At 52.0% G+C, this 21208-nt stretch overlaps 1 protein-coding gene across 2 annotated transcripts; it reads left to right on the forward strand.

Moving 5' to 3' along the window:
* Positions 1 to 1563: 1563 nt before the first annotated feature.
* Positions 1564 to 21028, forward strand: LOC122114841 (general transcription factor II-I repeat domain-containing protein 2B-like). Of its 2 annotated transcripts, XM_042688099.1 has the most exons (16): positions 1564 to 1612; positions 2834 to 2937; positions 4003 to 4141; positions 5766 to 5885; positions 6876 to 7059; positions 7643 to 7671; positions 8567 to 8621; positions 9481 to 9524; positions 10256 to 10348; positions 14639 to 14692; positions 15223 to 15285; positions 15966 to 16043; positions 17338 to 17421; positions 18216 to 18399; positions 18683 to 18711; positions 19362 to 21028. In XM_042688099.1, the coding sequence occupies exons 2-16, from the start codon at positions 2839 to 2841 to the stop codon at positions 20924 to 20926; spliced, it is 2820 nt and encodes a 939-aa protein (XP_042544033.1). In that variant the 5' UTR covers positions 1564 to 1612; positions 2834 to 2838; the 3' UTR covers positions 20927 to 21028. The 2 variants fall into 2 exon arrangements, with proteins under 2 accessions (XP_042544033.1, XP_042544034.1); XM_042688100.1 differs by lacking the exon at positions 15223 to 15285.
* The last annotated feature ends 180 nt before the right edge of the window (positions 21029 to 21208 follow it).

Below are 21208 nucleotides of genomic sequence, written 5' to 3' on the forward strand. Positions count from 1 at the left end.
CTCAAATTCCTGGACTACATGATCTACAGAATGCGCCAACGTGTTTGGCTGGCTTCAATAATTTGAAGTCGATTTTTTTACTTTGGTTAGCCCACGTTTCCATTTTTATTAATAACTTATTTATATGACTAACTGCATTCACTTGGTTAAAAAGAATTATCTAACATTTCACGGGGTGCAACTGGCTCACACCTTTGTGATCGCTGGGGGAGGAGAGAGGGGGTTGTCAGGAGGATCCCAGTTCCAGACCAGTACAGGGGCAGAAAGTTTGAGAGCCCACTCAACAGAAAAAGCAGGGTGCAGTGATATTCACCTGTCACCCCAATTACACTGGGGGACAGAAATGAGAGGATCACAAGCCCCACCACCCCACCAATGCAAACCCAGCTGGGGCAGGAAAGTCCAAGAGGCTCTCATCTCCAATTAACCAGCAAAGAGCTGGAAGTGGAGGTGTGGCGCAAGTGGTAAGAGTGCCAGCCTTGAGTAAAAAAGCCAAGGGGAGTATGAGGCCCTGGTTCAAGGATCACTACCAGGACAAAAAAAAAAAAAAAACGGAAAAAATGCGATCGAGAATTACGTGATAAATTTCCAAAAATTTGCGAGTCAATTTCTGGAAGCTGTTCCACCGGTTTATTGTTGTGCTAATACAAGGTTTCAGCTGCTGAGAATATGCTAATTCTATCAAACATCCCTGCTTCAGCTCTTCTTTTCTCAAAATTGACTCTGCTATTCATAACATTTACTTCCTGATAAATTTAAAAATCATCTTGTCAAGTGGCATAAAAACATCCCACCGGCTAGGAGATGAGCTGCGTTCAATTCAGGAGGTAATGAGAGAGACTGACTGGGAGACACGACGTCGGGGCTGATTCGCAACCCAGAATGCAGGCGCTACGGTGACTGCGGGCCTCGGCCACGCACCTCTGCCGGGAGAGAAATGCCAACACTCAGGACATCTTCCAGCGCGCATGCGCCAAGTATCCCAGGCCACGAATCTGCGCAAAACTCAGAATCGTGAGCCACAATACACCGGCCTCTATCCTAAAAATGTACTCCCAGCCGCGCAGGAGGCTGCAGCTCCAAAGCCGCCCCAGCAGGAACTGACCCAGAACCCAGCTCTAAAATAACCAGCAAAAACTCGGTCGGGTCCGGAGAGAGGCTGGAGAGGCAGAACATGCGATGCAAGCAAGCAGGCGCCAGCCCCGCGCCGGCCGCGGTGCCCGCTGGGCCGGGCGAGGGCGGCGCGAGGCGAGGGCGGTGACGTCAGCGCCCGCGCCTCCCCCCCCCCCCCCCCCCCCCCCGCGGGGCCGGCGACCGCGGCCTCGGGCTGCCCGGGGCGGGCCGCACTCCCTCGACGCAGCCTCGGGGCGCGGGACCGGAGCCCCGACCCCACGTCCGGGGGGCGGCGTCTGGCCAAGCGGAGCGCGGGCACCGGAAGCGGCGCCGCCCACTCAGGAGCGGCGGACGCCCCACAAAAAGCGAGAGTGGAGGAGAAAAAACAGCCGAGAGACGTCCAGGAGGAAGGAGCGCGGGCGGCGTGCGCGCCCCCGCCCCCGTGCGCGCGCGCGCCTCCCGCCCCCGGCCAGGCCTCGGACCCCGGCCAGCGCCTCAGGTGGGTACCGACCCCCGCCGCCTTTACGAGCGGGTGCTCGCCACAGAGACTCTCCTCCGGAAGACCCGGGGAGGCGGCCTGCGGCCGTCGCGCATCCCCCGAATCCCGTTCCCACGGGCAGGCCCGGAGCAGTGGGGGTGGGGCGGAAAGCCCTGCCGCGCGGCCACCGAGCGCGCGCCCGTCCTCCTCTATACTGATTGGCTGAGCGAGTTCAGGAGGCGGGGCTCTGCGAGACCGGTGAGCGTGAGCTTACGCTCCGCCCAGCGTACGTGTGGCGCGTTTAATTGGTTAGGTGGGGAGGCGGGGCCGCCGCTGTTGCCTGGTAACCGCTCTCTGGCTCCGCCTCCTTCCATCACGCGCGGTGTGGGTTTTGTGGGCGTGCCCGACCGGGCGGGGTTGGAGCGCGGCTCTACGCCTCCGGTGCAGAGGTCACGGGGAAAGGCTGGCAGCGCTGGGGGCTGCCCTCCCGCCCGAGCTAAGGGGTTAGAACGCCTTCAAGGCCCGGCGCCAGGGTTCACGTCTGTAGAATCCCAGCTACTCAGAAGGCTGACACCGGAGGATGGCAGTTCAAACCCAGCTGGGTCAGGAAAGCCCCTGAGACTTACTTCCAGTTAACCAGCAAAAAGCTGGAAGGGGAGCTGGCTCAAATGGTAGAGCGCGAGCCTTGAGCAGAAAAGCTCTTGTTTTCCTGGGAGGGACGCACATGTGCACACATGCACACACACCTTACCATGTTTAGCTTCTCCATACAGCTGCCTCTGTTTGCCCAGTTTTCTTGCTGGAACTGTTGGTAAAAAAGCTGTTCAGTGTGACACCATGGCAGTGCCACTCACTGCATCCCCACTCACTTGCTAGGTTGGCACTCTGCCACTTGAGCCATGCCTCCAGCTCTCCTTTGGTCTCAAGAGCTTTTCTACTTTGGCCTTTTCTACTTTGGCCTTTCGGGTAGGTAGGATTACAGACTTGAGACACAGGCCCTTCCCTGACTCAGTAGTTTTGAGGTAAGATCCTGAAGTTCTTTTAATAGTTCAAGGCTGGGCTCAGTGGTGGAGCATAGCCCAGCGTAGAGCCGGCCCATCCCCTGGACTGCAAACAAACACCAAACAGGAAAAGCATCATCTGGAAGGGAAGGTTTTACCTGTGAGCACTCTCCCAGTGAGTGTGCAGTCAGAGGGCCCCTGGAGCTGTGCTACTCACGTCCTCCTTGCCCCTCTTGCCCAGGAACCATGGCCCAGGTAGCGATGTCCTCACTGCCCGTTGAAGATGAGGAGTTGTCAGAAAGTCGGATGGTGGTGACGTTTCTTGTGTCTGCACTGGAATCTATGGTGAGGTGGCATCTGCCCTGGGGGCTCTTCTCCCGTGGGGGAGGGGCAAGTCCAGGTGTCTGTTAGGCTGAGTGTGATAGCATACAGTTGTAATCCCAGCACTTAGGAGAATGAGGCAGGAGTATTTCAAGTTCAAGCATAATCTGAGCAAGGAAACAAAACCTCTGTCTCACAAAAATACAAACAAAATGGCAAAAGCAGAGGCTTAAGTGGTAGGGGCATGGCTTAAATGGCCTAGCACCTGCCTAGCAGGTGGGGGCTCTGAGTTCAAATCCTCCAAGAAATGATTGTTGAGATGGAGGCTGTCACACTGTAGTGGAACATTGTCTCCCACTCTACCTGGGTCCCTGATAAAGATGAAGACGAGGCTGCAAAAGGAGAGTACAAGCTGGGTACCAGTGGCTCACGCCTGTAATCCTAGCTACTCAGGAGGCTGAGATCTGAGGATAGCAGTTCAAAGCCAGCCCAGGCAGGAAAGTCCATGAGATTCTTATCTCCATAAACCACCAGGCCAGGTGCTGGTGGTTCATGCCTGTAATCCTAGCTACTAAAGAGGCTGAGATCTGAGGGTAGCAGTTCAAAGCCAGCCCAAACAGGAAAGTTGGTGAGACTCTTATCTCCAATAAACCACCAGAAAACTGGAAGTGGCGCTGTGGCTCAAGTGGTAGAGTGCTAGCCTTGAGCTGAAGAGGTCAGAAACAGCATCCAGGCCCAGAGTTCAAGCCCCATGACTGCTCCCCTTCCCTCCCCCCCCCCCCGAAAAAAAAAAGAGGAGAGTGCATCCACATGTAGATGAGGCTGTGGGGCTGTACAGTTTGCCATAATGTCTGCAAAAGGCTTTTTTTTTTTTTTGCCAGTCATGGGGCCTGAACTCTAGGTCTGGGCACTGTTCCTCAGCTCTTCAGCTCAAGGCTAGGGCTCTACCTCTTGAGCCACAGCGCCACCTCAGCCTTTTCTGCTTATGTGGTGCATGCAAGGCAAGCACTCTACCACTGAGCCACCTTCCCAGCCCCACCAAAAGCATTTTTGATAGTTTCTCTGCCACTTTTGTCTGTCTGCTTGCAGTGTAAGGAGCTGGCCAAGTCCAAGGCGGAAGTGGCCTGCATGGCCATATATGAGACCGATGTGTTCGTAGTTGGGACAGAGAGGGGACGCGCCTTCGTCAATGCCAGGAAGGACTTGCAGAAGGACTTCTCAGCCTACTGTACGTGCTGGCTTCATCCTCACCCTGAGTCGTGAAGCCCGCAGACCTTTGTGCCCACGTTCTCCACGCACACTCACGTTCCCCACGTTCCCCCACGCCAGCATCGTCATGGTGGACAGCCGCCTCATACCCGGCTGTCCACAGCCGCACCCTGTGCTCGGCCTCCACCCCAGTACACTTGAGTTTTGTAGGATAAATTCAAAGACTGTAGACTAAAGTGTCATTGGATAGGGCCTGTGTTGCCCAGGCAGGTCTAGAACTCCTGGGCTCAAGCCATCTTCTGCTACAGATTTCCAAATGTGTGGAAAGACGTGCCTGCCACCAGGGCCCTGCATGTCCAGGGTTGTTTCATTTTCATTTTACTGCTGGCATCAGGGCTCAAACTCAGGGCCTTGACTCTCTTGGCTTGATTGCTCACAGCTGGTGCCCTACCATTTGTGCCTTGCTTTCCAGTCCAGCATTTTGCTGATCAATCAGAGATAGTCTCCTGGATTTTCCTGCCTGAGCTGTCTTTGAACCTGTCTTCCAGATCTCAGCCTCCTAAGTAGCTAGGGTGGACAGATTAATTTCAGGGATAAGCAGCACATTTGCAAACACCCCACTCTTTTTTCTTTTTTTCCAGTCCTGGGCTTGAACTCAGGGCCTGGGCACTGTCCCTGAGCTTCCTTTGCTCTAAGCTAACACTTTACCACTTGAGCCACAGCACCACTTCCAGCTTTTTCTGCTTATGTGGTACTAAGGAATCGAACCCAGGGCTTCATGCATGCTAGGCAAGCACTCTACCACTGAGCCACATTCCCAGCTGTCTTTCTTCTTAATGACAAGGAATTGATATGCAAATGTCCTAATGAAATCCAGATACAGTCCTTGTGTGCCAAGTAAAAAGATATTCTGGCCAGGAACCACTGCCTTACACCTGTGGTCTAATCTACTCAGGAGACCGAGATGTGAAGATCCGAGTTCAAAGCCAGCCCTGTCAGGAAAGTTGAGACTCATCTCTAATTAACCACTAGAAAACTGGAAGTGGCACTGTGGCTCAAAGTGATAGAGTGCTAGCCTTTAACAAAAGAGGTCAGAGAGGGGCTGGGAAGGTGGTTTAGTGATAAAGTGCTTGCCTAGAATGCTTGAAGCCCTGGGTTTGATTTCTCAGTACCACATAAACAGAAAAGGCCAGAAGTAGTGCTGTGGTACCACTAGTGGTAGAACACTAACCTTGAGCACAAAGAGGCTCAGGACAGAGCGCAAGCCCTGAGTTCAAACCCCAAGACTGGCAAAAAAAAAAAGCTCGGAGCCGGGAACCGATGGTTCACACCTATAATCCTAGCTACCAAGGAAGCTAAGATCTAAGGATTGCGGTTCAAAGCCAGCCTGGGCAGGAAAGTCCATGAGATACTTACCTCCAATTGACCACCAGAAAACTGGAAGTGGCACTGTGGCTCAAGTGGTAGAGTACTTGCCTTGAGCTGAAGAGCTCAGGGACAGTGCCCAGGACCAGAGTTCAAGCACCATGACCAACAAGAAAAAAATTTTTTTTAATCTCTGTTTTGTTTCTTCCTCTTGCTTCAGATCCCAGGGGACAATAGAATGAGCAGATTCTAACCCCCCCCCTCACCCCTGTTTTCAGGCTGTGAGGAACGGTGGAGCAAAGAGAAGCCTCCAAGCCCTGCAATCAAGCCACAGGTGCACTGTGGGGAGGCCGAGGTGCTCAGGAGAGCGGTGGACGCCTACTTCTGCTCATGTTATGGTCAGTACCTGTTGTACATGAGTCTCTAGATGGTCCCCAAAGAACAGGGACTGGGGCAAGAGAACCTGGAGCAGGGATGCAGGGGGCTCGCCCCGTCCTCCTTCCTAGCTACTTGGGAAGCTGAGATCTGGAGGATCATGACTCAGAGCCAGCCTGGGCAGGAAAGTCCAGAAGACTCTCTTGAGTTGATCAGCAGAATGCTGAACTGGAGGCATGACTCGCGGTAAAGCATCAGCCATGAATAAGCAAGCCAAGGGCACAGCTGGATGCAGATGGGTGTGCAAGTGTGACTTCAAACCCAGGCTCGTGTCTTGCACAGCCTAGTGCTTGGCGACCTGGCTGTGTCACCCAGAACACAGCTCAGTCATCTCCCATCCATCCAAACCCCACATCTGTCAGACTTGTCCTTGATCCCACCTCCGAGAGCCTCACACAGAGGCCAGGACTGCAGTGAAAGACTTCCCACATAGATTCTGTTGCCTCTCAGCCCTCTCCCACCCTACCCCTTCCTCATGTAGTAAGGTAGGCATTTATAGCCAGGTACCCGTGCTCATGCCTGTAATCCTTGCTACTCAGGAGGCAGATCTGGAGGACCAAGGGTGGTTGGTTTTTATTTTGTTTTGTTTTGTTTGTCAGTACTGGAGCTTGAACTCAGGGCTTTGCACCTCTTGTTCACCTTTTTTCATCCAAAACTGGTGTTCTACCACTTGAGCCACACCTCCACTTCTGGCATTTTGCTGGTTGATCAGAGATAAGAGTTTAAGAGTTTCATACATTTGTCTGTCTAGGCTGGTTTTGAACTAAAGTTCTCAGAGCTCAGCCTCCGGAGTAGCTGGGATTATAGGCATCAGCCACCAGCTGGGATTACTTTAATCTGTAGATGGGGAGAGTGATTGAATGTCCCTTCAAAGCCCAACACCATGTCTGCATTTGTGGTGTGCCTTTGTGGTGGATGTTAAGCGAAGCTGGTGTCTGCGCACACTGTTCCAGGAAAAGCCCTGGGGACTGTGGCCCCGGTATCCGTGCCCTACGAGCAGATGCTATGTGGCCAGGCAGCTGTGGGGGTGTACGGGCTGCCAGAAGGACTGGCCTTCCAGCGTCCCGAGAACTACGACCTTGCCACCCTGAAGTGGATTTTGGCGAACAAGGAAAGAATCTCTTTCGTCGTCAGCAGGTGACGTGTTCGAGGCCATCCTAGTGGTCTGTATGAAGGAAAGCTGGGGCTGGACGTGGCAGCTCGTGCCTGTCATCCTAGCTACTTGGGAGTCTGAGATCCAGAGGATTACAATTTCAGGCCAGCCCAGGCGGAACAAGCCTGCGAGACTCCACTGGAATGAGCTGCTCGTGGTGGCATGCCCCTGTCACTCAGCTCCAACAGGAAAAGAAACATAGGAGATTCGCAGCCCAAACAACTGAGTAGCAATGAAATCCCATCTCTAAAACAACCAGTAACAAAATGAGCTGGAAGCATGTTACGTTGGTAGAGCGCCTGCAGCTGGGAGCTTAAATGTGATCAGCTTATTACTGCCTGTTACTTGAAAAGTTCAGCCAGATCTAGTGGTGCATGCTTGTAGTCCTAGCTACTAGGGAGGTGGAGGTAGAGTAGTCGTAGTCTGAGGCTGACCCAGGAAAACGACAGAAGAAGAAAGAGCTGAGGGTGTGGTTTGGGTGGTAGAGCCCTGAAGCAAGCAGCAGGCCCCAGCGCTGCCCACAGTGCTGACTGTCCACATTTCTCCTGTGTGTCGTTCTTCCTGCAGACCTGTCCATGGAGCCAAGGGGCTGCTGGGTGAGTGACCACTTCTTCCCAGTGTGGACACCTAACAGGAGCCCACGCTGGAGCGCAGGCCCAGGGAAAGGTGTCACCCGCCCATGGGGTGTTGGCCAAGCCTGGCTGGGGAGAGAGGGGCGGGCGGAACCTGACCCTCAAGGCCGGGTACAGGGGGTGGCGTGTGGCCTTTGTGAGTGGCCTGAGCCTGTGACTGCCACCATGAACCATAAGTAGTGAGGATGAGCCATGGGTGTGAGCTGGTGTGGTGCCGGGCTCAGCTCCAAGCACTTTGCATGTCCCATGGACCTTATGTGTCCGGGGCACGTGTGAGTCCATGCCCCGTGGGGCCTCACGGCTGGCATAGAACAGCGTCACCTCCAGACCACACATCTGGTGAACAAACACAGTAGAAATGGCTGCTGTTCAGAGCTGGCTGGGGAGGAGTGTCATTTGGAGCTCGTGGGCAGACAACACTTCCCCCCCTCACCCCATTCTGGGGCAGCAGAAGCGGGGGCTCAGCAGGGTCCTGCAGCCAGCCACCCCATTGCTGGCATCCTCACCGCACAGAGAGCCCACGCCTGCACCCACACACAGCCCACATCCACACACAGGGCTCACACCTACACACGGGTCCACCACAGGACCACAGCCACACCTAGGCCACATCTGCACACAGAGGCACCCCTGCACACATGCATACAGGGACCACATCCACACATGGAGCCTCATCAGCACCTGCCCCGCCACAGCACTTCCATAGTGTCAGCTGCGGTGGGCTCGCTGCCCTTGCTCCCAGCCCGTGGGCCTGAGCAGAAGTCCCATTGCCCCTGTGTTTCCTTTCCTTCCACATGCCTGGCCAGCGGCCATATCTGAAGGTGCTCATGGAGACCAGTGTGTCTTTATTCCTAAACAGATGGCTGTGGGATGCCCATGGAGGCTGAGCGATCGACCCTGCCACCAAATGAGAGGTAAAGAACAGAGTAGCGGCTGGGTGCCGGTGGCTCACGCCTGTCATCCTAGCTACTCAGGAGCTGAGATCTGAGGATCATAGTTCAAAGCCAACCCTGTCAGGAAAGTCCGTGAGACTCCTATCTCCAGTTAAACACCAGAAAACCGGAAGTGGCACTGTGGCTCAAGTGGTAGAGCACTCGCTTTAAGCTGAAGAGCTGAGGGACAGCGCCCAGACCAAGAGTTCAAGCCCATGACTGACTTAAAAAAAAAAAAAGCACAACCAGGAGTCGTGGCACATGCTTGTAATTCCAGTCCTGAGATGACTGAGGCAGGAGGGTCACAAGTTCCAGGCCAGCCCGTGCTATGTAACATTCTCAGAAACAGCCTGGGGCTGTAGCTCACACCAGTCATCCTTACTACTCAGGAGGCTGAGATGCGAGGATCAAGGTGCAAGGCCAGCCCAGGCAAGAAAATTTGTGAGACTTCAGCTCCAGTTAACTACCAAAAAATAGGACTGGAAGTATGGCTCAAATGGTAAAGCACCAGCCATGCAAGAAAGTTGAATGAGTGTGAGATCCTGAGTTCACGCCCCAATACTGGGGGAGGAGGGGAGGGATAGACACAGTATAAAAGAGAGTGGACGGGTTCCTCCTTACTGTGCGTAGCTTTCATTGGGAGGAATCCAAGGAATCTGAGTTGAATACTACCACCATGTTTAATTTTGTAGCCGATCATTAAGAACTTCCTGGTTATAGTTGAGGTGGTTTTGCATGAGGTTGATGAAATGGAGTGGGGACCTGGGAACTCTGCATGTGCAAAGGGCCTGGGGCCTGGCTTTTACTGCCTGTCTGAACAGAGTTCCCTTGCTTCTTGCAGCTGTGGTCCCATTGATGTGAAAACTGAACCCGAGGAGGATTCTGGTAGGTGCATGGACACTTCTAGAATCGAGTATTTAGCAGTCTATCAAGTGGTTGTGTTCTTTTTTTTTTTTTTTTTTTCTGTTGGTGCTGAGGCTTGAACTCAGTGCCTGGGTACCATACCTGAGCTTTTTTGCTCAAAGCTGGTACTCTACCACTTGAGCCACAGCTCCACATTCAGCTTTTGGTGATTCATTGGAGATAAGAGTCTCTTGGACTTCCCTGTTGGAGGCTGACTTCAAGCCTAGATCTTTTTTTTTTTTGGGTGGGGGGGAAATCTGGTCATGGAGCCTGAACTCTGGACCTGAGCGCTGTCCCTCAGCTCTTCAGCTCAAGGCTAGCGCTCTACCACTTGAGCCACAGCGCCACTTCTGGCTTTTTTCTTTTTGCTTATGTGGTGCTGAGGAATCGAACCCAGGGCCTCAGGCACGCAAGGCAAGCGCTCTACCACTGAGCCACCTTCCCAGCCCATCAAGCCTAGATCTTCAGATGTCAGTCCCCTGAGTAGCTGGGGTTACAGGCGTGAGCCACCCGTCCTGGCTCCCACTGGTGTTCTGTTACTTGGCAGCTGCTTTCCAGAGAAGCATTCTGGTCACAAGTGGGTCACCAGCCACACACAGTGTCCCGTTTACGCTGGTCCCACGCAGGCAGCCACTGGCAGAGCACAGGGTCACTATCCACACAAGTGGGACCAAAAGACATGGGTGACTCTGACTGTACTGTTTGTCACACAGGTGTGTCACACACAAGTGTGTCGCCGAGAAATGAGGCCGTGTCTGTCAAGAGAGAGTCAGAGGATCCTGAGGATGATGAGGGTGGTGTGCAAGGTAATGTTGCCTCCAGCACTTTCCTTCTCCATGTTTCAAATGACAGGAGGTGACGGCCCCCCCCCATGCATGCTGACCCTGCCCCCCCCCCAAGCCCACAGGTGGCATAGCCTGGCCCCGCGCATGTGCAGGAGCAGTCACGAAGCACACTTCGGCCAGGCCAGGCCAGCCCATCCCCTGGCACCAAGACCACCGAGGGGAGCAGGAAGCGGTAGAGCAGAGGCCCATGCCACCCCGATCGAGGCTCTCCCACAGTTGGTGTAGGAGGGCCATGACAGGGTGGGCAGGCCACACACACATGGGCAGTTAGGACTGGAAAACAGGACAGACTGCAGTCACTCCAGTGCCCAGTCTCTGCCCATGGCCACAAGGATGCACACGCCATGGCAGAGTGAACAAGTGCCACCAAAAAGTAAGAGTATGGCACCAGCAGCTCACGCCTGTAATCCTAGCTACTCAGGAGGCTGAGATCTGAGAATCACAGTTCAAAGCCAGCCCACGCAGGAAAACCCATGAGACTCTTATCTCCAATTAACTGCCAGAAAACCAGAAGTGATGCTGTGGCTCAAGTGGTAGATTACCAGCCTTCAGCACAAAGAAGCGCAGGGACAGTGCCCAAGCCCTGAGTTCAAGCCCCACAACCGGAAAAAAAAAAAAGAGAGTCGAGGGCATCTGGAATGTGGAGAGCAAGAGCTTCAGCATGTGGTTCAGGCTGAGCCAAGGAAAGAGGCAGAGAGGAAAGAGAGATGCAGCCAGAGGCTGGTGGCTCACATCTATAATCTCACCTACTCAGGAGGCTGAGATATGAGGATCATGGTTTGAAGTCAGCCCAGGCAGGAAAGTCCGTGAGACTCTTATCTCCAATTAACCAGCAAAAACCTGGAAGTGGTACTGTGGCTCAAGCAGTAATACACCTGGGCAAAAAGGCTCAGGGACAGCACCCAAGCCCTGAGTTCAAGCCCGAGGGACAGAGGAAGGGAGGGAAGGAGGGAGGGAGGAAGGAGGAAAGAAGGAAGGAAGGAAGGAAGGAAGGAAGGAAGGAAGGAAGGAAGGAAGGAAGGAAGGAAGGAAGGAAGGAAGGAAGGTGGAGACTTGGAAAACAGTGCTGGCCTTGATGCAAAGGATTTTAACATTTAACTCCCCATCTTCTTCCTCCCTTTCATTCCCCCCCCCCCCCCCAGTTTCATTCTGTCTTTAGATCACTTTTCTATTCCTCTGTTCTTTTTTTTTTTTTTTGTCAGTCGTGGGGCTTGAACTCTGGGCCTGAGAGCTGTCCCTCAGCTCTTCAGCTTAAAGTGAGCGCTCTACCACTTGAGCCACAGCACCACTTCTGGTTTTCTGGTGGTTCGTTGGACGTAAGAGTTTCACGGACTTTCCTGCCCGGGCTGGCTTTGAGCCACAATCCTCAGATCTCAGCCTCCTGAGTAGCTAGGATTACAGGCGTGAGCCACCAGCACCCGGCTGTATTCCTCTGTTCTTATTTTCCCATTCCCCACTCAAGTCATCATTATTGTCTTAGTGTTTAGTTGGTGTGCTCATTTTTATTGGTGGCCCTGGCGTTTGCATGCAGCCAGATGAGCCACACCTCCTGCCCATGAAGAGAGAACTCCTAGGAGCATCGCTGGGTCCAGCACAGCTCCCTCCTAGTTGAAGAAGAAAAAGACATTTCATTATAAACACAAGCCACAGGAATTTGTGGCCACTGAGCCAGCATTGCAGAACGTACTTAAAGGAATCCTGTGCACAGAAGAGGAAGGCACATACAACCAGGATAATACAGAGAGCAAGCACTAAAGATCAGATACATGGAGGATTAGGATAGAAACAAACAAAAAAAAATCACAAAAACAACAGAATGACAAGAATTAGTGTATAACATTCAGTAATAATTCTGGAGATTAACGATCTCAATTCTCCATTCAGCCATGGACTGGGCTTTGGCCTGGCATATGGGAAGCCCTGAATTCAGTCCCTACAAGCACAAAAATAAGGAATAAAATTAGATCCTAACTTGGCACCAGTGGCTCACACCTGTAATCCCAGCTACTCAGGAGGCTGCTATCTAAGGATCACAGTTCAGAAACCTATTGGTATAGGAAGGTCTTCTTTCCAATGAACCAGCAAAAGCTGGCAGTGGAGCTATGGCTCAAGTGATAGAGTGCTAGCTTTGAGCACAAAAGCTCAGGGACAGCACCTAGGCCCTGAGTTCAAGCCCCAGGGCCAGCATTGAAAAACAAAAATTAGAAGAGATGAAGAAAGACACACTATATAAAGGAAGCAATCCCCTGAGAAGCTGTGTGTAACAGTACAAAGGTACACATCGCCAACTTGGACATAGAGAGACTACAGGACACAGAGAGACCCACAGATAGTAACAGCGGGCAACTTCAACACCTCCCTCTCACCATGGACAGGTTAGCCACACCCCAAAGATCAAATCAACGTCCAAATTAAATGACACTCGAAGCAGATCCATTTAACAGACATCTACACAATACTTCTATAGCATCCTTAGCCCAGGGAATTGTCTCCAAAATGGATTGTATTTAGGACATAAAACAAATCTTTACAAATAGAAACAACCACATGTTTTATCAGACAACAATGGAAGAAAAGTACAAATCAATGGCAAAGAGAAATATTCAAACATAGAGAAACAGAACAATAAAGCCAGGCGCTGACCACTTACACCTGACATGCTAGCTACTCAGGAGGCTGAGATCTGAGGATCACAGTTCAAAGCCAGCCTGGTCAGAAAAGTCCATGAGACTCTTATCTCCAATAAACTATTTTGAAAAAGCCAGAAATGGTGCTGTGGCTCAAGTACTAGAGCACTAGCCTTGAGTACAAAGAGGCTCAGAGACAACACCCAGGCCCTGAGTTCCAGCCCCAGGACTGGCACAAAAAAATAAGAAGGTTGGATCAGACATAATCACAGATTCCTGCTGGAGGTGGGCAAAAAAATATTCCACCTTTGGACAGGATGCTCACCACCACCCCACCCCAAACAGTCTGATCAAGCCTCTTGATGTAGCCAGCAATTTGCAGGAAATATTGGAGGCCATGAATAACCTCCACAAATTCTGTAAACACCAGAACTTGCGAAACAGGCAAAAACAGCAAGTTCAGGTCAAAGAAGACAAAAGCCAAAGAGGCTCATCATGTGACATCTTGCTGGCTTGTTACTTGGCTCACGTGGTAACAGGAGAGCGAGGCCCAGTTCAGTCTCCAAAAACGATGAAAGAGACTTGAGGTGCTGGGAAGGTGGCTCAATGGTAGAGTGCTTGCCTTGCATGCATGAGGCCCTGGGTTCGATTCCTCAGAACCACATAAGCAGAAAAAGCCAGAAGTGGGGTGATGCTCAAGTGGTAGAGCGCTAGCCTTCAGCTGAAGAGCTGAGGGACAGCGCTCAGGCCCAGAGTTCAGGCCCCACAACCGACCAGAAAAAAAAAAAGATACTTGAGTGGCATGACCATGTGTGCTGTGAGGGCACTTGTCAGCTTCTCTTGGGGTGCTGGAGACCCCAGCCCAAAGCCTTGGGCATGCTGTGTACAGCCATCTGCCACTCTGACCCCCATGTGTAAGTTTTGGTAGAATCTAGATTGAAACAGCCACTTATTGCATAGTGGAAAGCAGCTGCAGTGGGAAAAGCACCTTTTATTTATTCGTTAGAATAAAATACTGAGTAAAGCAGGAATCATCAACGTATGCTAAATTTAGAACACAATATTTACACAGTTTAATTTTCTCCTGAGACCGCTTAACTATCACAGTTCACTACAGCAGCAAAAAGGCTCAAACCCATAAAGAACTCCATGAGAAAGATGCTCCTGAGTTTCATGCCGCCCACCCCTGCACACACCAACAGCCACCCCCACTTACCCACACCCACACGGGCAGGTTACATTCCCAATGAATGGAACTGTCAGCCAAACCCAATCTGATTGGCTGCAATGGGCATTTGCCTGCCTTCTATGCACATGGTCTGATCAGTGGGCAATTTGTGATCAGCTGAATCTTGACTGCTGTGATTGACCAACCTTCAGTTGCCTGGTTACAAGAAAAGCAAAAAAGCCATGGGATAGAATCTAGGCTCTGAGTTCAAGCCCCAGAACTGATGCACACACAAATAATAAAAGCAGTTTGCTTACCTGCATTCCAACATTCTACTCCAAGTAGTAGAAGTAGTTCAGCATTCCTGTGGGCCTTGAGTTGTATGTGTTGTTAAATCACCTTTTTCTAATTTATGTTTCTCCCTTCGTCCTTACATTGCTTACATTTTCCTTTCAGGAAGCCACGAGTCCACGAGCAACGAAGCCATGGAAATGGATGTGACCATGAGAGGTTAGAAATATGAGAAGCAGGTTCATGCTCTCCCCCTCCCTTGCTCTCTGCTTTTGGAAGCTTGCAGGATGTTTGTTGCCGTTTGCTTATTTGTTTTGTTTGGTGGGTGCTGCTGGTACTGTGGCTTAATTGGAGATAGATAAGAATCTCACGGACTTTTCTGTCCAGTCTTGCTTTGAACTGTGATCTCAGATCTCACCTCCTGAGGAGCTGGAATTACAGGTGTGAGCCATAGCCTCTGCCATCTTTTTCTCATAGTATTCCTAATGACAACAGAATGCATTGTGAGCATGTGATGCTCACAGCCCTTCTAGAAGGTGGGAGCTGATTACAATGGGATCTGAAGGGCTCTGTCTCCTTTTAGCCTTCCAAAAAAGTCCTCAGGGTCATCTGCTGTCTCAGTAGAAGCTACGCCCCTGTTCACCTCGCATGCAATCAGAGTGGGGACCAGCTCCCTGCAGGGTGGAGGGCCACCTGCGGGACTCAGGAGGGCGCATTGTAGATGTCATTTGAGATGGTTTCTTTCCAAGAGTCTGCACCACTGAGCTCCTCTGCGGCCAGCGAGGCCCCCCACGCCCACGTGAAAATGGAAGGTTGGTGGCCAGTTTCCTCATCACAGTCACGTTGCTTCCTGAACAGCTGGGGGGAGGGGGGCAGCTTCACTTGAAAGAGAGAGAAGAGAGAGAAACAGAGGAAATGGAAGACTGATAAGTAGAAGGTGATTTAGAAAAAAAAAAGAGGGAGATCTAACACAACATAGTTGGTAACATCCCATCATGTGTTTCTTCCCATAGCGCCTTGGGCTCCTGCTCCAATGCTTCCTGCTCAAATACTTCTTCCCATAATGCCCTCGGTCCCTACTCAAACATGACTTCCCATAATGCTCAGGGTTCCTGCTCAAACACTTTACATAATGACCTGGGTTCCCATTCAACCAATGAAAAGAGCCTGGGTGGTCTGTGCACCAGCTGTCAACCAATCAGCACACAGCCCTGGGGAGGAGGTATGGGAGGAGCCCATGCTCTAAAACCTACCCCAGAGGACCGGATTAGATCCTCTTTAGACCCCTTTACATGGAGAGTTTCTGCTGCTTTCTTTTAAGGCATTTATTTTCAAGCAAACTTACTCCTTACCTTAACCCTTTCCTGCCGGTTAATTCTTTAACTAGTAGAGAGAAGGACCCTAGCCCTAGATGGTAGCCATGCCACTTCAAATCTTTGTGGAGAATTGGCCTTATTCCCCCTACATTCTGAACTGAACTTTCTGTTTTAAGGACACACAAATTCGTCCAGTATCACAGCTTCTGCAGCAAGTATGGAAGACCTTAAGATCGTGCAGGTGACAGTTCCGGGTAGGGATGTTCGTTTGATTTGATCTAATTTATATCGTGTCTAGTTCTGTCATAACCATTACTTTTTTTCTTTTCTTTTTTTTTTTTTTTTTTTTTGCCAGTCGTGGGGCCTGGGTGCTGTCCCTCAGCTCTTCAGCTCAAGGCTAACACTCTAGCACTTGAGCCACAGCACTACTTCCAGCTTTTTCTGCTTATGTGGTGCTGAGGAATCGAACCCAGGGCCTGCCTCATGCATGCATGCAAGGCAAGCACTCTACCACTGAGCCACCTTCCCAGCCCCTGTCGTAACAATTCTGTGACATGAATTATTCTCTTAGAATTTTTTTTTTGTGTTTTGCATCATTCAACTTGAATACTAAGGAATATTTCAAGATTATAAAATATACTGTAAGTTACCACATACCCAGCATGTTATTCATAGCACACATTTTGGGTGTGGGTGAGTGTGTGTGTGGTGTTTTGTTTCGTTTTGTGCCAGTACTGGGACTTGAATTCAGGGCCTGGGTGCTGTCCCTCAACTCTTTCATTTAAGGCTAGTTCTCTGCCACTGCTCCACTTCTGACTTTTTGATGATTAACTGGAGATCGGACTCTCATAGACCTTCCTGCCCAGGCTGGTTTTGAACTGTGATTCTCAGATCCCAACCTCCTGAGTCGCTAGGATTGTTTGTTGTTTATATCTCTGGAATTTTAGATAGTTGTTACTCACAAATTTAAAGCATTGCAGAATATTCCTTCCTTTTTTTTTTTTTTTTTTTTTTTTGTCAGTCATGGGGCTTGAACCCTGGGCTTGGACACTGTCCCTGTGCTCTTTAGCTCAAGGCAAATGCTCTACCATTTGAGCTACAGTACCACTTCCAGTTTTCTGGTGGTTTATTGGAGATAGGAGTCTCAAGGACTTTCTTGCCTGGGCTGGCTTTGAACTATGATCCTCAGATCTCAGCCTCCTGAGTAGCTGAGTGGCATGAGCCGCTGGCACCTGGCTTAGAATATTCCCTTCTAGCCCTGGTTTCTCATTCCTTTTTCTTGTCGTATTGCACTGGATAAGATTTCTACAGTAATTCTGAGGAGTGTTGGTGTTGCCCAGTATTGAAAATGTTCCCCAGAGGGTGGGTCTGTCACTGGGGAAGTTCTCTCACCATCCATGATGGTGTCCATTTGCAAATGTCCAAAATGCTCACTTAATGCCAGAAGTGACCTGAATAAAGCAGGTAAGTGCTAACTGGGACCCACCAGCATCTTTCCCAGTGGAAAAATAAAGTAGCAACCCTTTTTGGTTATGTCATTCTTTTTAGACAGTGAGAAGAAAAAGTTAACAAGCATGGAGAAGATCAAGCAACTGCGAGAACAGGTTAACCACCTCTTCAGTCGGAAATTTGGTACATTTTTAAATTTATGTATCCAAGAATTATATACTTGAAATACTTCTTTGGAAAAGAGTATCTTACAGGAAGTTGATCTGTGTGTGGGGGAGCTGTCTTTAAAGGTAGTGTGTATTTTAATAGCTGCCTTTGATTTGCTCAGTTCTTAGCATGGATGAGTATAATTTAGTACTTGGCATGTACAGTCCTCAAATCATTCAGGTAGGTACCAATATAATTCCTGTTTAATAGGTAGAGAAACTGATCTACCACTCACACCAACTTCAAAGTCAGTAAAAATCAACCAAGTGCCTGAGGCTCACACGTGTAATCCTGGCTAGTTGGGAAGCTGAGATCTAAGGATCACAGTTCAAAGCCAGACTGGGCAGGAAAGTCTCTGAGACTCTTACTTCCAATTAAAGCCAGAAGCAGAGATGTGACCCAAGTGGTAGAGCACCACTTTAAAAAAAAAAAAACTGGCAAAAGTACAAGGTTTTGAGTTCAAGCCCTAGGACTGGCACAAAATATTAAATATTTGGAGATTGCCTTTATGCTCTCCTCATATGTACCTGTGTAATATGTTTGATCCTCCTTATGCCCTCCATCTCTTGCTGCTGGCTCACTAAATTTTTTGCTGGCTTCAATCATAGACCCTTCTACTACCGCCTCCGGTCTAGCTGGGATTACAGGAGTGAGTGGCCATTGCTGGTTTTCACTTGATGAGGATGTCTTGTAAAACTGTACTTTAAACGTAGAGTGCCATGGAGAACACAGAGCCCCCATGTGAAGCATCTTTGCCTTTTGCGTGGCAGGTGAGGCAATAGGCGTGGATTTCCCCGTGAAGGTTCCTTACAGGAAGATCACCTTCAACCCCGGCTGTGTGGTGATTGATGGCATGCCCCCGGGTGTGGTATTCAAAGCCCCTGGGTACCTGGAGATTAGCTCCATGAGGCGGATCCTGGAAGCTGCAGAGTTCATCAAGTTCACGGTCATCAGGTGGGTGAGGGGCCCGGCTCTCTCCATCATTATGAAGTGGAGTGAGCTCATCAGGCTCCAGATGCTGCCCTGGCAGACCAGGGCTGCCCAGGCCCAAGTCCCCAAGGCCCTCTGCCCTGTATCACACAGCGTTTGTCTTGGGGAACATGCCTGTTCCTTCTGACAGCCCAGCCAGCCTGGTTCCAGCTCTTCCGTGCCTGGCATGGCACCAACAAGAAGCCAGGCAGAGCCCAGGGACAGGAGGGGACCGTGCCATGCACTCACCATGTCTCCTTCTCTGCAGGCCGCTGCCTGGACTGGAGCTGAGCAATGGTGAGTTCTGGGTGCGGGGTGCCAGGCTTCAGACCCAGGCTCCCACCCTCCCTCCCCCAGCCCCACCAGCCAGGAGTCTGTACAAATCGTGTCATCTGTTAGATGCTGTGTTAACATTTGTTTCCATCCTGGGGATGGAACTCCAGACATACACACATACCAGGCATGCATTTTACCAGTGAGCTAACCCCCAATCCTGCCTGTGTTTCTTTCTTTCTTTTTTTTTGTCAGTTGTGGGGCTTGAACTCAGGGACTGGGCGCTGTCCCTGAGCTCTTTTGCTCAAGGCTAGCACTCTACCACTTTGAGTCACAGCACCACTGCCTGCTTTCTGGTGGTTAATTGGAGATAAGAGTCTCACAGACTTTTCTGTCTGGGCTGGATTGTTGAACTTCAGTCCTCAGATCTCAGCCCGCTGAGTAGCTGGGATGACAGGCGGGAGCTACCAGCGCCTGGTTTTCCAGGAGACTCTTATCTCCAATGATCCCCCCAAAAGCCAGAAGTGGTGGTATGGCTCAAGTGGTAGAACACCAGCCTTAAGCAAAAAAGCTCAGGGATAGTGCCCAGGCCTTGAATTTCAGCCCTAGGGCTGGTACACATAAAAAGAAAAGGAGCAAAGTGAAGTCTTTCTTGCTTGTGTCTCCGTTCCAAGTGGGCAAACGCAAGATCGACCAGGAGGGCCGTGTGTTCCAGGAGAAGTGGGAGCGCGCCTACTTCTTCGTGGAGGTGCAGAACACGCCCATGTGCCTGATATGTAAGCAGAGTGTGTCTGTGGCCAAGGAGTACAACCTGCGGCGCCACTACCGCACCAGCCACAGCCAGCACTACGACCGCTACACCGAGCACGCACGGGATCTCAAGCTGCTTGAGCTCAAGACGGGGCTCACCAAGTACCTCCTGGGCCCCCCCGCCATCGCACTCCCCAATGCTGGCCCACCAGAACCCACCTCGGCCGAGCCCCCGAGGGAGGACTCAGCCGGGGGTCTGTGGGCCAGGCTGCGTGAGAAGATCCGGTCGTTCATGGCCTACTCCCTCGCCATCGATGAGATCACAGACATCAACAACACGGCACAGCTGGCCATCTTCATCCGTGGTGTGGACGCCGACTTCGAGGTGTCCGAGGAACTTCTGGATACAGTGCCCATGACGGGCGCCACATCTGCCAGCGAGACCTTCACCCGCGTGGAGAAGAGTCTGAGGAAGTTCAACATCGACTGGGCCAAATTGGTCAGCGTGGCATCCACTGGCTCCCCAGCCATGGTAGACTCCAGCCACGGTCTGGTCCCCAGGCTGTGCGCCAGGGCAGCTGCAGCCAGCAAGGGCTCAGAGCTGAAATCCCTGGGCTGCATCATCCGCCCTGAGACCCTGTGCGCCCAGAGCCTGGACATGGAGCATGTGATGGAGGTGGTGGTGGACTCGGTGAACTGGATCAGCTCCCGGGGCCTGAACCGCGGCGAGTTCACAGCCCTGCTGTACGAGCTGGACAGCCAGTACGGCAGCCTGTGGTACCACACCGGCATCAAATGGCTCAGCCGAGGCCTGGTGCTCCAACGCTTCTTCGAGTCGCTGGAGGACATCGACTCCTTCCTGTCTTCCCGGGGGAGGCCGCTGCCCCAGCTAAGCTGCAAGGCCTGGGTGCTGGACTTGGCCTTCCTGGTAGACGTGACCACTCACCTCAACTCGCTGGCCCTGGCGCTGCAGGTCCATCCCCAGCTCGTCACCCGCATGTTCGATCTGTTTCGAGCCTTCCTGGCCAAGCTGGGCCTCTGGGAGACGCACCTGGCCCGAAACAACCTGGCCCACTTCCCCACGCTCAGGGCCGTGTCCCGCAGCGCCAGCGACGTCCTCGGCTACATCCCCAGGATTGCGGGGCTCAAGGCAGAGTTCCAGGCACGCCTGGCCGCCTTCCACGCGCAGGAGTCCGAGCTGCGGCTGTTCAGCTCACCCTTCTCGGCTGCGGCAGACCACGTGCCCGAGGAACTGCAGATGGAGGTGATCGACCTGCAGTGCAACTCTGCGCTGCGGGCCCAGTACGAGCGACTGGGCGTGCCCCAGTTCTGCAAGCACCTGCGGAGCAGCTACCCCCGCTTCCGCGCCCACTGCGCCCGCGTCCTCTCCATGTTCGGCAGCACCTTCGTCTGTGAGCAGCTCTTCTCCATCCTGAAGCTGAGCAGGACCGAGGACCGCGCCGGCCCAGGGCCCGGACTCGCCTCCTGAGGATGGCCAGAACCCCACCCGCATCGGAAATGAGCGCCCGCCCCGCCCGTCCCCCTTCAGAAGCCACTGTAGCTGAGAAAGTTCTGTGTGTTTCTAAGCTTTGACGTGCCTCGTGCCTGGCCTGCTTCATCCGTTCCTATTACCTGCCAGACCCAGTAGAAGAGCAGTGGGGATCCAGAACCTATCAGAAGACAGGGCCAAGATGTGGTTTCAGTGAGCAGGTTGAGCAGGGTGTTGGGAAGCTGGTGTGTCTGGGTGGCAAGGCTCCCCTGACCGGCTGGG

This window comes from Dipodomys spectabilis, unplaced genomic scaffold, assembly GCF_019054845.1.
Source record: "Dipodomys spectabilis isolate Male_0828 unplaced genomic scaffold, ASM1905484v1 ptg000112l, whole genome shotgun sequence".
In the NCBI taxonomy this organism is placed as follows: domain Eukaryota; kingdom Metazoa; phylum Chordata; class Mammalia; order Rodentia; family Heteromyidae; genus Dipodomys; species Dipodomys spectabilis.